Here is a 15,616-nt window from a genome sequence, read left to right as displayed (position 1 = left end):
ACATTTAAATATGTTTTTTATATAGTAAATTGTCAAATTTTGAATTTATTTTTATTTTCAATTACTCTGGTGTATTTGAATTTTTTTTTCTAACATTATAGTGATTATTTTAAGTGTATGATGTATGTTTTTGGGTGTTTTTTCTAAAAATCGATACTTTTTGACCTAACTCGACTATTTTTTAGTGTATGCTATATGTTTTTCCATCATATAACAACAATAACTTTAAGTAAATATAGGAAAAAAAGGCCAAACACAAATTGTTTTTGTTTCCCAAAAACTCTTTTTAAAAATATGAGGCAAACACATCTGTTTCTAAAAAGTATTTCTCTAGAAACAGTTTCTATTGATTTACTTTTAGGAAACAAAAATTGATTTCCAAAAGCTAGGCGAAACATACCCTTAAAATATCCAAAGTTTCCATGTCAAAAATAGAAAAAAGGAAAAATTTTTAATAAGAGTTTGACACGTGTTTCAAATTTTTTTTCTTCATTAGTATATTTTATTGATTTATTGATTATTGATGATTGATTGTCCATTGACATTAAATTTTCTATTTTACATAAGCTTAATTGATAATTTTAGCAATAAGAAAGGGATGACGAGTCACTGCTCTCGTATACCGCTTAGACGAGGTATTCTAAATAGATCTGAAAACTCGATTTTTAACCAACATTGTAATCGAATCCGACTTGACTCTACTTCAAAATAAATTAAAAAATATGTGAAAAACCAATACGGACACAACATTCAATTTTGAACCAATCCGAAAAATCTGACTCAAAATCAACCCGATGACCCGAGTGGAACACCTTTAAGTTTATCGAATCCATGGAACGCCCTCTTACAGACGAGGAGATAATTGATTTTAAGGATAGGTTAAAAAGACGCAATTCATGATTCGTATCTAAAGATTAGAAATTTAATTTAGAAAGGGGACAATTGATATAATAAAATGATTCAAAATAATATTAATAAAATATAAAAGTGATAATGTCTTAAATTTTTACTTGAGAAGTGAAACTTTCTTTTTTCCAAAATGTTTTTCTATGAACCCAAAAATTCAAATCAATGTTTCTCTCAATATTCCGAACTAATTTTCATAATGCATTTTCATCAATTTAGAGTTCCGATCGTCTTCCTTCAGTCCGTCTCATTGCTTCTCAACATTTACAATGATGTTTTTTTAACAATTTAAATTGATAAATTTTTTATTTGAAAGTCACATCATTCATTATCTTGAAACATGAGAACAATCAATTTGTATTTCCTCTAAATTTTAATTGAAAAAAGATTAAAGAAACAAAATTTAGAGACTGATCGTTGATGGTGGCTGTAGTGATTTGCAGTTATTAGTATTATCCATTAAATTATGTTGGGAAATTTTTTCTAAAAATAAGTATAGCAGGATGTTAAATGTAAAATTTAAAACTACAACGTTAACACATTAGAAAATTAGCCTAATTATAAGCTTACAAGGTAGGAGTAATAAAAAACTATCTTAATTATATCTCAAACTACAGCTCTTTAGGTCACTAGCAACTACATATCTTCAAAATAAATCTTAAAAAAAAAAAAACTATAATAATTAACTTCTAAATATTAACTATTTTAATTTTAATTTTAATTTTAAATAGGTTAGTTCTCGTGAATCTCTCCAACTACGAATGGCGGATTCCCACAGTTGCGGCCATTGTTTTGTGAACGAACAGGCAATATGAAGGAAAACGTATTCCTCCTGCTTGTATTCGAATCATCGCTACTAGTGTTTCTCGAGTTTTGCCGGCAATTTACAGGACCCGATTCTAACTGATGGCGACAAACAGGGCAAGTATTACGCAGCACCAACCATGGAACAATGCATTCAGAATGATAGATGTGATTGCACGGCGTTTTCCTCGCTTTAGTGCCAATCTCGAACCGATCTAGACAAATCGGACAATTTGAATGTGAATTATCGCTCTCTATGTGATTCGGAGTGATCTTAATCGTTTCCAGAGCATCGATTGCCGATTGAGAATCTGGTGATGGAGTTTCTGATTCAATCAATAGCCGCTCAGTCATCTCGTCTAGTCTAGATCCAGAATCCGGCAATTGCGCTCGATAAATCAACCACAGAATACTATCGTCATGTAAACCATATCTCCTTCGATGTTCCAAAAAAGGAGTTAAACCTTCATAAACCTGGAATCGATAATCGTGATTGTTCCGAAACATCAAAGGATCAAATGTTTCAATAATTCGAACGTATTGATCAAAACAATCTGCTACAGTAGTATAAGACATACCTAAACTTGACATACTTAATATTCTCGATCCCTCTCCTTTCTCTTTAATAATCGCTATGGAAAAATGTAATTTTGTCTGGTTAAGATAGACGAACAGAAAAAACAAATTTGAGTGAATAGAAATTTTAGAACTCATAAGCTATATATATACTTTTTCACTCAGAAGCTCAACCCACTAGCACTAATAATAATAATAAAAAAAAAAAAGACTCTATTTTTCTGTTAACTGTAATATTAAACTTTAAAATTAGGGAGAAAACGCAAAAGATAATTAAAAATATCATAATTTTATTGAAAAATAGAGGTGTACAACGGACTGGGCGGGGAGGGTAGCGCGGATCATGTTTAATGTTAAACGGACTGGGATGGGTCAAAGTCCGTTGAAATACAACCCACTTTGACCCGTTTTTTAATTCATACAATAGTTTTTTAATATATATTATGGCCCATTGGGTCAATTCAACTATGTATATAATCTTATCATATAAAAGTATAAAAAAAGTGGTAAAATATTTTTTATAACTAATTCCTATAATTATTCAACCCGACCAGGCCCAGCTAGACCCTTTACACAAAGGCCTATTAATAACCCGATTCGTTATTGATCTGACCCGTTAGGTAGACCCGCCCTGTTGAACACCTATATTCAAAATACATAAAAAAAGAATGGGAACAACTGATTGATTAAATACCTACTTTAAATTTAAAACACCTACACAATGTCTTAAACATCTACTTTTAAAACTTTGGAAAATAAGTACTATGTATTTTCTTCAGTTATCCAATATTTTCTATATTTTTTTACACGTAATTTAATGTATATTTTGATATTAAATATATTTATTTTGACAAAATAAAAATTACAAAAAATACATATTAAAAGACTAAGTTTTGTGAAAAATAAATCAAGGTCCCATTTGATTATATTATTTCTTATGCATGAGTCGAAAATATCGAAACTAAATTGGAGTTAAATTTGTATTTATCTAATATGATTAGTAGTTGCTATATTATGATTAGTTGCACTATTCATCGTACTAGCAGCTTTTTCGTACATTATAGGTAATATATAAAAAAGAATATAATCAAATTGGATATTATTTATATATATCATTAATAACATATATTCATAATATTAATATTTTTAAGTTTTAATCATACATGATTTAAAATATAAATAAATAAAACAACATATTAAATTAAATTATGTAAAAAATTTAAACTAGCTACTAATGAACCTTATTATGATCCTATTTGGAAAGCGGAAATCGTGCATTCGTGCTAATGGCTCGTGGGTCATTCTTGACTTTTTCTCCCACGCCATCATTCATAATACAAATTTATCATAAATAACCAAATCACTTATATTAATACTTTGTCCGGTTTTTTTTATATAGCTACACTTTATTTTTACACTATTTAATGCACCATTTAAATATTTAATATCTTTAATTTCATATGATTAAAAATTTAAAAAAATTAATATTATAAAATAAATATTAAGACGAATCAAACAAGATATCATTTTACTATATTTTATATTATACATGAAGAAATATACACCAAATAATATTAGTCGATTGTAGCAACTAATAAAATCCTGAAAAAGTATAATTTTATAACTTTATTATATGTTGTTCATTGCTCACGTCAAATTTGCTACTATGAGGATATTTGCACATAAATTAAGATGAAAAATGAGTAAGGTTCATTTTAAAGATAGGTTAAAGGAGACGCAATTCAGGGTTTATTTTAAAGATAGGTTAAAGGAGACGCAATTTAGGGTTCATTTCAAAGATAGGTTAAAGGAGACGCAATTCAGGGTTCATATCTAAAGATTAGAAATTTAATTTAGTAAGGGGTCAATTGATAACAATAAAAAGGTCCAAAATATATTAATATAATATTAAAGAAACAGTAATGTACTTACAATATTTGTTTTTTCATACAATCCAATGCACTAATTTAATTCTTAATATCTCTAGTTATATATAGTAAAAAATTATAAAAATTTGATATTAATAATCTTTGTAATGAGACGAATCAAACAAGATCTCACTTGACTATGTTTTAACTTATAGATTAAAAACTAATCACAAATTAAGAGTGATAGTGCTATTTTTTCATATGTTGCAACTAATATGGAATGGAGAAAGTAGTAAGTGTTAAATAAATAAAAAATTTCTATTTTGGTGTTCATTGAAAAAAATTTCTAAAGTAGTGCTCATGTAAGTAAGGTTTAACACTAAGCTACTTTGTTTTTGGTTTGAAATTTTCAAACCTCAATGTGAGCTAAAACAATTGTTGGAATATATATTTTTTAGGGATTGAAAAATATTTAAAAGTATCTTCGATTTACGATGAAAAAAAGTAAAAATTGCTTCTCTTGATATTCCTATAGCTAGCCACAACTACTTGATGCATTTGAGACTTGGATCAATCTGAGTAAAATAACAGTAAAAATTAAAGAAAAAAAGTTATAATGAACATTTGGATGTAAAATTATCGTTGGACGTTGATTTATTCATAGAAAATTTGTTAATAACAATTTTAACTCTGTCTCGTTAATTCAAAAAAATCCTTAGTATTGGTAAACTCAAAAAAATCCTTACAAATAGTGGATCCTTCTCATAAAGTAGATAAATTATAATTGATATTTTGTCAGATTTTTCCCTTTTTTATTGGGAACAACTTTTTTTTATTAAGTAGATAAATAAGTGAACTGCCTAACGTCTTCCTAAATATTTCAACCATGCATTCCTATTTTTTTTTCTATATTCCCCTAACCCATATAATTAAATAATAATTTTAGCCATATTTAAAGGAGAAAGCTGACTTTTAATTGTTTGTTGCGATTTTGTATCTATATTATTGTATCATAATTGAATCTATGTATCACATGTTATATGATATATATACCAATTATTTTTTCGGTCTAATTTTTATGTTTGAAGTTTTCAAATCAAATTCAGATAAATTTGGTTAAATTTTTTTTCTTTATAAAAAGCTTTTTTGAAAATAAATTTTAGTGAGGATTAGAGACTGTATTGTTTTATTTTTTAGTTCTACTTAGACCTACTATTCTTTTGATTCACAATATGATTTGAAGACTCCAAACCAACATCAAAATAGGTTAGTGACATGAACACCATTTTGAAAAATATTTTTAAGTGAGGACCATAATAGAAAATTTTTTTCTTTTTTAACTCCATTTAGGCATATCATTTCATTTTTTTTCATAATCATAAATTACCTTTTTACTTGAGAAGTGAAATTAGGAATTAAAAAAATAGAAATCTCAATAACTGAGAGGACCATTCATCATTAATTTTGAAATAAGTTATGTAGCACTTTTTAAAAGCTAAATGAAGTATTCAATTTTCTTAAGTGTTATAAGAAATATTTATTTAAAGTAATAAAATTTATTTGAGACTATTTGTCTACTTTTCTTGTGTTTTAAATTTTTTAAACCACATTTTTATTTATATTTATTTTATAAATAAATATAAATATTTATGAGATAAATAGCTTGTAGAGTGAAAAAAAAGCCATTAACAAAGCACTAGTAAGATTTTTTTCATCATTAAATAAAATTATGAATGATGCATATCCATTTTTTTTTATTTTATAGGTGGCCTGAATCAAACTCATACGAGTTAGCTTTTCAACCATTCTCGTGCTACCCAGAAATCTTTAAATTGAATAAATATGATACTTCAAAACAATCCCTTCGAAAAAGGATCGTAGCGTTCTCAATTCTCACACATCTAAAAAGATGGACAACGAAAACAAAATCTTCGAGACGAACTAAAACATCCCAGACTAGAATCTAAGAAAACGCGATATAGAGTACTTTCGGTAGTCTTAGATTTTGTTGAAGGCGACAATGTCGCAGCTCTGGATGTACTCGTTGGCTGGCTCAGCGGTGAGGTGGTCTTCGATGAGTTGGTCGACAGAGACAAGGTCATCGACAATGGTCATCATGATTGTCATCTTCTTAATTCCGTAACCAACAGGGACCAATTTAGCTGCGGGAAAATAGAGAAATATTCAGCTAAAATATTTTGAAATGGCAAGCGGAAAATAGGGAAACAAAATGGTGAGAAACCGAAGACGAAATTATACATGCTCCCCATGTGAGACCCTCCATCTGCACACTGCGAACAGCCTCTTCGAGCTTCTTCATGTCTGTCTCATCGTCCCATGGCTTCACATCCAAAAGAATAGAGGATTTTCCGCCTTGAATAAAACAGTGTTAGAACAAAATGGTTTTCGAGATATAGAGATTATGATTACACATACTTAGAATACGATTATCCCCATGTGAGAAAGGGATATGACTATCAATTAATCCATCCACGTTTAGATAAAATCTCACGAGTAGGGTTTTAATTTGGCGTTGGTTCATGCATAACACCCATTATCCAGGTGTTACGCTCGAAATTCAACGCTTAAATGACAAGGTACACAACAACGTCAAAGCGATAAAAGCAGAAGATGGTTTTCCAAATATAGAGATTATGAAAAATACTTTTTAAGAGTAGGAAACAATTATCTCATCAACAGAAAGGGAGAGGACTATTGAATAATCCATCCACGTTCAGATAAAATCTCAGGCGTAGGATTTTAATTTGGTGTTGGTTCATGTGTAACACCCATTATCCAGGTGTCACGCTCGAAATTCAATTCTTAAAGGACAATGGTACACAAAAACGCCAAACCGATGATTTCAATCATTAACAGCAGCATAACCCCTTTCTCAAGTACCAGATACACATAAGTATATAATGCTATCAAGACAAAAGTTTTGGCATCCAAATCCCTTCAAAGCCTACTCCTAATCCGAAAAATGATCTTTGTATGCACTGTAGTGCACAATTAAATTTTGAAAAGTACTTAAACAAAAAAACTTTCCTTCTGTGCGCATCTAAATTTGAATTAGTCCTAGATAAAGAAACTTACTTTCTTTCTTCTTGCCGGAGGCCTTCTTAGCTGCTTCTCTCTCTTCAGCAGCCTTCTTCTCTTCCTCAGTCTCATCACCGAAGAGATCCAAATCATCATCATCTTCATCTCCAGCAGGTGCTTCCTGTAAAATAGAAACAGAACATCAAGAAACAATAAAACTTTTAAGCTAGGGCCTGACCGAGAAATATTGTAAAATGATTGGGGTATAAAAAGGCATGGAAAAAATAATCAGCATCACGTTTTTCAAGAGCTTTGGACAAATACTTATCAGAAAACCACAAAACTATTACCATTTACATCATGACAGACAAATTTTAATCGATGCCTTTTATATACCTTAACAACTACATGTTATAATCATCAGGATATCTTTTTGTTTATTCAAAAATTTGTGGTGACCTGAGCTAGTAGCAATATCCTTGAGTCGAGACAAGAGAACAGCTGTTTGACAGTGTCAAAGTTTGTTGCTAAATACATTCCGTCTCAAACTCAAGTTGTTCTATTACAAAGCTTTGAAGATCAAATTCAACTATTGGATACTTTTGACGTGCATACATAAAAGATTATTTAACAAGGGCTGCAAGAACAAACCTTCTTTTCTTCCACTGCAGGAGCAGCAGCAGCTTCTCCCTGGGAGAACCTCACACCGACAGCTTGGCCAGGGAAACTGTCATATTTTTTAGAAAGTGAAAAAATATGAAAAATTTACTCAATGATATGAGTACAAAAAGATAGAAGACTAAACATGGAAGACAAAGATTAGAACTGAAAGTAAGTCTCATAACATTCAGAAGAGTAATATAGACTGCATTTCAACTTTAGCACTCACTGAATATTAATAGTGAATTTTTCCTTTTTACCGTCAGCATCCACCAACGCATTAAACTTAACAGCATCATGAAGAAGCAATAAAACATTAAACAAGTCAAGGAAGGCGACATTTTAACTCGCTTAATCAAAATGAGTAAATGACAAGTTATATAGGAAGGAAATAGATGGTGCCATCCCAAGTTTGAAAGAGAGTGATAGGAAGGTTCGTGATATAAAAAACCAAGAAACATACAATATATTTCAATATCCACATCAGTTCCATTTGTTGGTCAAAATACCAGTAGCATCTCCAACTTTCTTTATCTCTTTAAATTTAAGTTTCATCCGCCATTTCTAATCAAAAGCAGCATACCTACTATATATCTAAGTTAGAAACCTCATCAATGATCATATTGAATATTGGATGACAATCAATGCAATATTGATGATATTGATGATCATAGTTTCAGCAAAGTATAAATTTCATAAGAAATCATACCAAAAATCATAGCTATTATGAGTTACACAAAGAGGGCACGTCCATCAACAAATAATTAAACTAAGCATAATCTACAAGCTAATTAGATTCAGAAGGGGAAGCATATTAATCAACCCAAATTCATTACAGAAGCACAAACCTTGAGGCAAGCTGTTGTGAAACACTCTGGTACCACCTGCTCGCATTCGAGAAAGTCTCAGCTGGCTTCTCCAACACTGCCGAGTATACCTTAATGTCATCCTTGGTGATCTCATCACTGTCCACGAGTGAAGATATCAATTTAACTTATCAAGATAACTAATATATGCTTAACATGAAATTCCAATACACTCTTCGACACAAATATACATGTAATTCAAAATTAGGCTCAAATTATAAGATCGACATTATTTTCTAGATTAAGGCTTTGGCATAGTTGTAAACTATACTTTAGGTTCAGTTAAAATCATGTATTAATACAGTACCCTCCTATTCAGTTTTAGAAGATAAGATAACTACGCAACATTCAAAAAGCTTTCATTTTAGTTGGGTAATGCATCAAAATTCTAAAGGAGAATTCAGTAACAAAGAATGTTAAACGACGATGCAAAGACAGATTTAATATTGGCAGGCATACTCATAATAATAATAATCAAGGTTAATTATTATCTAATACAATTCATTTTTTGATTTATACCAAGATCAAATCCTGATACCAAAAAGGCATGTAATTGACATTATACCAATCATAAATCATAAACCAATAAGTAAATAATCTTCAAACTTCGAAAATCTTCATAACCTGAAGATGGGGTTTTGTATAGGTTTATCCTTTGACAGTAATTCAACTCAACTAAATTTGCAAATCAGCAATACAACCCAGATCAGATAAAAAAAAAGTCACAATATTTATCAATCTATAAGTTAAAACATAATAGTACTAATTAAAATCTTTAAAAATCAAATCAAACAAACATTAAATTGTCGAAATTAAAACAAGAAAAAAAATCAATACCCGGAGATGTATGATTTGCCATCGAGATGAGCATCAAGGGATTTGAGACCAGATTCGGTGTGAAGATCTTTGAATATGACGGCCATTGTGAGAATTAATTTTTAATAAGAACAAATGGCGGATCTGATTGTAGTATGAAGAGATGAGGAAAACGAGTATTGAGCGGCCGAGAGAAAAATGAATAACCACGAATTAGAATATTTATAACTAAACTAAACCCTAGACAACTCCTTATACCGGATATTCCCTTCTTGTCCGCCCCTTAAATTTACCTCTTCGTTCTAATATATTGTAATTGATTACCTTTAACTTATAACTACTTTAAAACCAAATCTAAGTAATTACTTTAAAGTAATAGCACTTTATGTTTTAAGTAATCTCTTTAACATAGTATATATATATTGGGTTAATTTAATAAAAATTGTTTTATTATGAGACCGTCTTATTAGAAAATTTGTGTTCTTATTTGGAGACTATATTTAGTTGATATTATCTTTTAACAAAGAGCTTATATTGTCATAAATAATTGTTAGGGGTAGCATTTTATTTATTTTATTTACTTATTTATTTAATTATTATTGTGAAATTACTTAAATCTCTCGTTTAATTTCATTTCCTGCTGACCTTTCCTTCCTATTTGTCCATCAAATAACTCCTTACATAAACCCTAACAGCTGGTCAACTCCCCTCTCTACCAGTATACTCCATGTCACACATGATCTCCCTTAAAATTGCCTCGTGATCCTTAAATCAGTCAATATAAATACCTCCTACATAATACATTTACTCTCTAAGTTTATATTTGCCTACCGTTATTCCGTCAAACTTCACACTCGACATACCCAATAGCACATTCCTACCATCTACAATCATCTAGATAATCGTTAATATCACACTCATTATCGTATCTTTTCTTGATTTATGTCTTCACAACTGACTTGAACGTCAGAGGAGCTTTTAGGAGATCATTCCCGGACAAGGCTAACATGTTGTGGTGCAGGAATTGTAGTTACTTCTGAGGAAGGATTACGTCGCATTTTGGATCGTTGACAAATGACTTTTATAACGCTTTATCTTCAAGTATTATAAGAGTGTTTTGCACTTCTTAGTTTTATTACGGAAATAATAGTATTATTTATGCATTATCCCTTATTTGAAAACGGATTATATCATTAACTTTTTTAAACTTTGTTTGAATTGAAAGAATTGAAAGCGTAGAAAATATAGAGACTTGAAGGTTGAAATGCCAAAAACAGACTTAATTATTCGATGTCTACCTGACTTTGTAATCGAATTCGATTTGATCCGATTTATTAATGTATTTACAATTATAAAAAAACCAAAATAGACACAAAATCCACTTCTAAATCGACCCAAAACATCTAATCAAAAATCAACTTAATAACCCAAAAGAAGAAAACCTATACAATTTTCTTGTTTGGATCACAAATTTAAAAGAAAAGAAATTTGAACAAATTAGTTAAGTAGTTTTATTGGGCCCTTATTCTAACCCCCTATTTAGCAGGTTTTTGACGGACTAAGGTTTAAAGAGTGGGCTTCATATGAGTGGTTGCGGGCCTTAAATGGGCCTTCAAGAAGAATTAGTTTGGTTCTATTTTAACAAGGAATGTAGAGTACATAATTGAGAGAGCATAGTTAACAATCACAAAGCGAGTAAAACACAAATTTTTAAATAAAACAGTTTTATGGTGAGATTATTTCTATTGAACTAGCCCATATCTATGCCCTAATCGTTTTGCGAGCTACTTAACTAGGGAATGTAGCTTTAAATAAAATGATACAACTTAGTTTCAAAACATACTGCTCGATCTAAGTCACAATATACTTAAACATAAAAATCGCAGTCCAATTTTATTCATAGGAAGAATTGATGTACCATTTTTCACTCATTATGAAACTCATATAAATAGATATCTTCAAGGAATAATTTGAACGGTCAAGAATTTAATAAGCTTAAATTTCAAACACCTGCAACAAACAACAACAATAACAACAATAATTCAAATTCAAACCTAACTTAAAATTAAAGTACGTCCGTTGTTAATTTAAAAGAATTTAAACTTTGAACATCAAAAATAACCATAAGTTCTACGGTATTGTTCCTAAAATATAAAATATAGGGAAAGAGTTTTTAACAAAAATTTAATTTCAAATTTAAATAAAATAAATTGCATATACCACCCTAATTGATTTGGATAGCTACTTTAACTCGCTAAGTTGTATTTGCACCTGAAAATGAACCCAAATTGGATCAGAAACAACAACTTGAGTCTAATTTAGGACTTGTTTTAAATTCTGATCATCTAAGTTTAACATCCTTTCCTTATTTAAAAAACAAGGCTTATAAAAAGTTATTGTTAACCCTAATTCTTCCAGTAAATATAAATCTCATCATCATCATACTTTTCTAATCCCTCAGTATTTTGCCTTATCTTTTTGAAGATTTCATCATAATAAATATCTTCACTACGAACAACTTCTTCCATGGGAGGTGGATTAACAATTCGTATATCATCCTGTTCGGTTTGGGAGCTACTCTGATTCGAATTTGAACCCGTAACAATCATATGGGTCTCATTTAGGGTTTGCATTGGGTTTTTCTTTTTTGCGAAGTGTACTCGCTTATGACCTCCTAGTGTATACCCCAGATTTAGTTTGAAAAAGAATTGATAGACTACTCATATAAATAAGGTGTATCTTTTTTTGTAAGAAGCCCATTTGCTAAATACTTCATAGTTAAGCGTGCTTAGTGTCAAGTAATCTTAGGAAGGGTAATCTCCTGGGAAGTTTTCCAGGGTGTGCACGAGTGAGGTCAAAATGCGCAGGAAAGACTTATGTTGGTCTGTGAGGCCAGTCTACCGTCTCCATAAGTAGTTACCGGTAGTCCGAGAGGCCGGGGTGTTACGCCTAGAGCTTGGCCGCTTGAAAATGATTGGTCACAAATGTCGCAAACAAACCTCTTATCCTTCTTCTCATGATCATCATCATTAGTTTTTCTAATATGCATGATTTCTTTATTAAAGATTCAATAAAGAGAACTATGATAATAATTTTGATCAATTCAAGAAACAGAGTGGGAAGAAGATTTGAGAGAGTGAAAGTATATTCAAAATTGAAAGTAAAAGGAAATGGATATTATTAAGGGATGATTGATCTTAAAACTACGTTGGAACTCATATATATTATTGTACTTAATCAAATAGATTTTGGAGTATATATGAATAATAACGATAAATTTATTTAGTCAATAAAATATATGAATGAATGATGGTAATAATTAATTAATAACAGAAGAGCATAAAATGCTAAGAAATTTTTTTAAAAAGTATCTAAAGAATCATGTGTTCTATTACAATAATAATGTAATACAAATGTGTTACAAGATAAATTATACTATTTATAATTTTTTGTTTACGGCACCGAACTTTTCTTGACTCACCGGAGTAACAACGATGATATGGTTGCGACAATTAAGAAATTTTCTCAGAGATTTGATATGAATAAAAGGCGTTCATACACTTTCCTATTGTGATATTTCTCTCTCAAAGGTGCTTGGGATAATGATGAAATTCACAATGAGATACAATCTACATAACAAATTCCTAGCATGAAGGAAATTGCAATAGTAAATACAAGTGTTGTGATGGACTAAAGGCTTTGATGATATTGAGAGTTAATTACTCTCTCAATATTATCTCATGTAAGGAAGAACAAGAATAAGAGAATTCTTACAAGGGAAATCAGAAAAGATATGGAAATTGTATGGATTGTCCCTTGGCATGCATCCTCTATTTATAGAGCAATACATTAAACAACACCTTGATAAGTGTAATTATTTTCACTTATTATTATCATTTATATGCTCCTTTTGGGTATTTAGTGGCGTTTTAGGTGTGTTTGCTCCATCTCGGTACTCCACGACTAATTTGTGGTTAAATAAGTGAATCATGACATATTTGAGTCGTTTTTGTGGGTTTTTGTGGATAATCATGTTTACAGGACTCAAAGATCAAATCAAACCATCTATAGCATCAAGCCATATGGAGCAAAAGATCAAAAGGCCAAGTTTTCTATGTATTTCCCTCCAGAGCACAAAAGCCGAGTCGGCTGAGGCATGCTCTAAGGCTCGACGACTCTGCGGCAATGAAAGAAAAGTAATGCAATTTCCAATGACAAAAGTCGACTCAGCTGTGGGTGAGAAAAGACGACTGCTGACTCGGCGTTGAGGCAAGAAGAGGTACCGCTGACTCGGCGGTGAACACTAACCAAAACTCATATTTTTTAGAAGCTACAGCCGAGTCGGCGGTGGACACGTGTTATTGAAAGCCCAATCGATGTTTTCGTATTCCAAGCTCGATTTATTATTTTTCAGCCTTTTTCATTAGGTTTTAGGTTAATTGGTCACATTAGTATAAATAGACCCCTAATGACTGATTAGGGTTTCCTCTCTTCTTCTTCCTTCCTTTAGACTTAATTACTCATTTCCATTAGTTTTACATTGAATTTCAGTTTTTAATTTAGTTTTTCATGAAGTTCATCATTAATCTTCCTTCAAGCATTGTAAGTTTTCTCTAGTATTTAATTTTCTTAGTCTTTATTTCCTTGTATTAGTTTTAATCTTCCTTCAGTGAACTTTAATTTTTGTCATTAATCTTTCTTCAATAAAAATTAGTTTATTCTTCATTTATTGTTCTTTGAATCAGTTGTTGTGTTCTTTGGTATTCAATTATTGTTTTTCTTGAATTTGTCATTAATTTCATTCTTAGTCATGTCTAGTATCATCCTAGGGTTTGTTTTTATTGCTTTTACCATGATTAGTGAGTAGATTCATTTTCTAGGGTTAGGGTTTGAACCTATAAGTCAAGTATGATTTGATTTTTGAATGTGTCTACGAAATTAGGATTAAAGTGGTTAAATTGTGCTAATAACTCAAAATTAAATATGCTTTGTCAGACTAGTCAATAGAATTAGCGCGTGAGATTGGCATCGACTTTGCATTAAGGTAAATTTTAGTTAAGTTCTTATTAATTCATTCAATAAAACTAGCGTGTGAGAATTGAATTAGTAGGGCCTAAATCTAATAGTTAATCAACAGAGTTGAGAGTTTGAGATTAACAAGATCATGTTTAACCACGTAATTAATCCGACATTTCATAGACACTAATGAGAATTTGATCATACAAGACTTTAGGGGATTCCCGACACCTGAGATCTCTTCACCATATAGCTTTAATCCACATTTCTTATTGCATTTGTAGTTTGTTAGAAAACAACCAACCAAACATTTTTCTTCTTGAGCAATATAATTAATCTAAAATAGCAAATTTCTTGTTCTAGCTCCCTTGTGTTCGACTCGCGACTACACGTACACTGTGCACTTGCGGTTAAGTAAAATTTGCACATCAAGTTTTTGGCGACGTTGTCGGGAAAGCGACGGACAATTGATTTGTTGGTTTTTGTTGAGTATATTGCTTTTTCTTGTCTACCCCGTCCCCTAGATCTTACATTTGCCCTTGTTTGTTGTTGAATGAGCAGGAGTTCTCGGTCTTTTGAATATTTTGATCCTAAAATCGAAGCCACAGCTCGCAGACTAAACGCAAACAGAAGGCGAGCAAGACAAGAGGAGGTAAGACAAGTAAGAATGGCTTAGAACAATGATAATAACTTTGACCGCATGGGTGCGCCTTCACTCACCCTAAGTTCCATTCCTTGCATCATTAAACCGAATTTTGGTGTGGAGAACTTCGAGCTGAAACCTCATCTCATTCAGATGATTGAACAGAATCAGTTCGAAGGACACCCTTCAGATTGTCCCCATGATCATATTGCTGACTTTGTAGAGAGGTGTGATACGATAACCCAAAAAGATCTAAGTGAACATATAGTTCGGCCAAGGCTTTTCCCTTTCAGTTTGAGGGATAAGGCTAAAGTCTGGTTAAAGTCTGAACCTGCAGTTATCTATCGAACCTGGGAAGAACTGGCTAATGCTTTTGTAGCCAAGTTCTATCCTCCCAAGAAAACATCGTAGATAAGGACCCA

The 15,616-nt window shown here is 31.1% G+C and overlaps 2 protein-coding genes across 2 annotated transcripts; both read right to left on the bottom strand.

Moving 5' to 3' along the window:
• Positions 1–1,346: 1,346 nt before the first annotated feature.
• On the bottom strand, positions 1,347–2,369 carry LOC130797059 (E3 ubiquitin-protein ligase RZF1-like). The gene has a single exon (XM_057659540.1). It carries the CDS (start codon positions 2,299–2,301, stop codon positions 1,639–1,641), a length of 663 nt encoding a protein of 220 aa, XP_057515523.1. The 5' UTR covers positions 2,302–2,369; the 3' UTR covers positions 1,347–1,638.
• A 3,599-nt stretch (positions 2,370–5,968) lies between these two features.
• On the bottom strand, positions 5,969–9,798 carry LOC130797058 (elongation factor 1-beta 2). The gene is made up of 6 exons (XM_057659539.1): positions 9,557–9,798; positions 8,702–8,818; positions 7,845–7,920; positions 7,251–7,374; positions 6,414–6,527; positions 5,969–6,316 (listed from the first exon to the last, which is right to left on the bottom strand). The coding sequence occupies exons 1-6, from the start codon at positions 9,640–9,642 to the stop codon at positions 6,153–6,155; spliced, it is 681 nt and encodes a 226-aa protein (XP_057515522.1). The 5' UTR covers positions 9,643–9,798; the 3' UTR covers positions 5,969–6,152.
• Between the last annotated feature and the right edge of the window lie 5,818 nt (positions 9,799–15,616).

This window comes from Amaranthus tricolor, chromosome 12, assembly GCF_026212465.1.
Source record: "Amaranthus tricolor cultivar Red isolate AtriRed21 chromosome 12, ASM2621246v1, whole genome shotgun sequence".
NCBI classification, from domain to species: domain Eukaryota; kingdom Viridiplantae; phylum Streptophyta; class Magnoliopsida; order Caryophyllales; family Amaranthaceae; genus Amaranthus; species Amaranthus tricolor.
The sequence above is the reverse complement of the archived record's forward strand: the minus strand, read 5'-3'. Positions and strand labels throughout refer to the sequence as shown.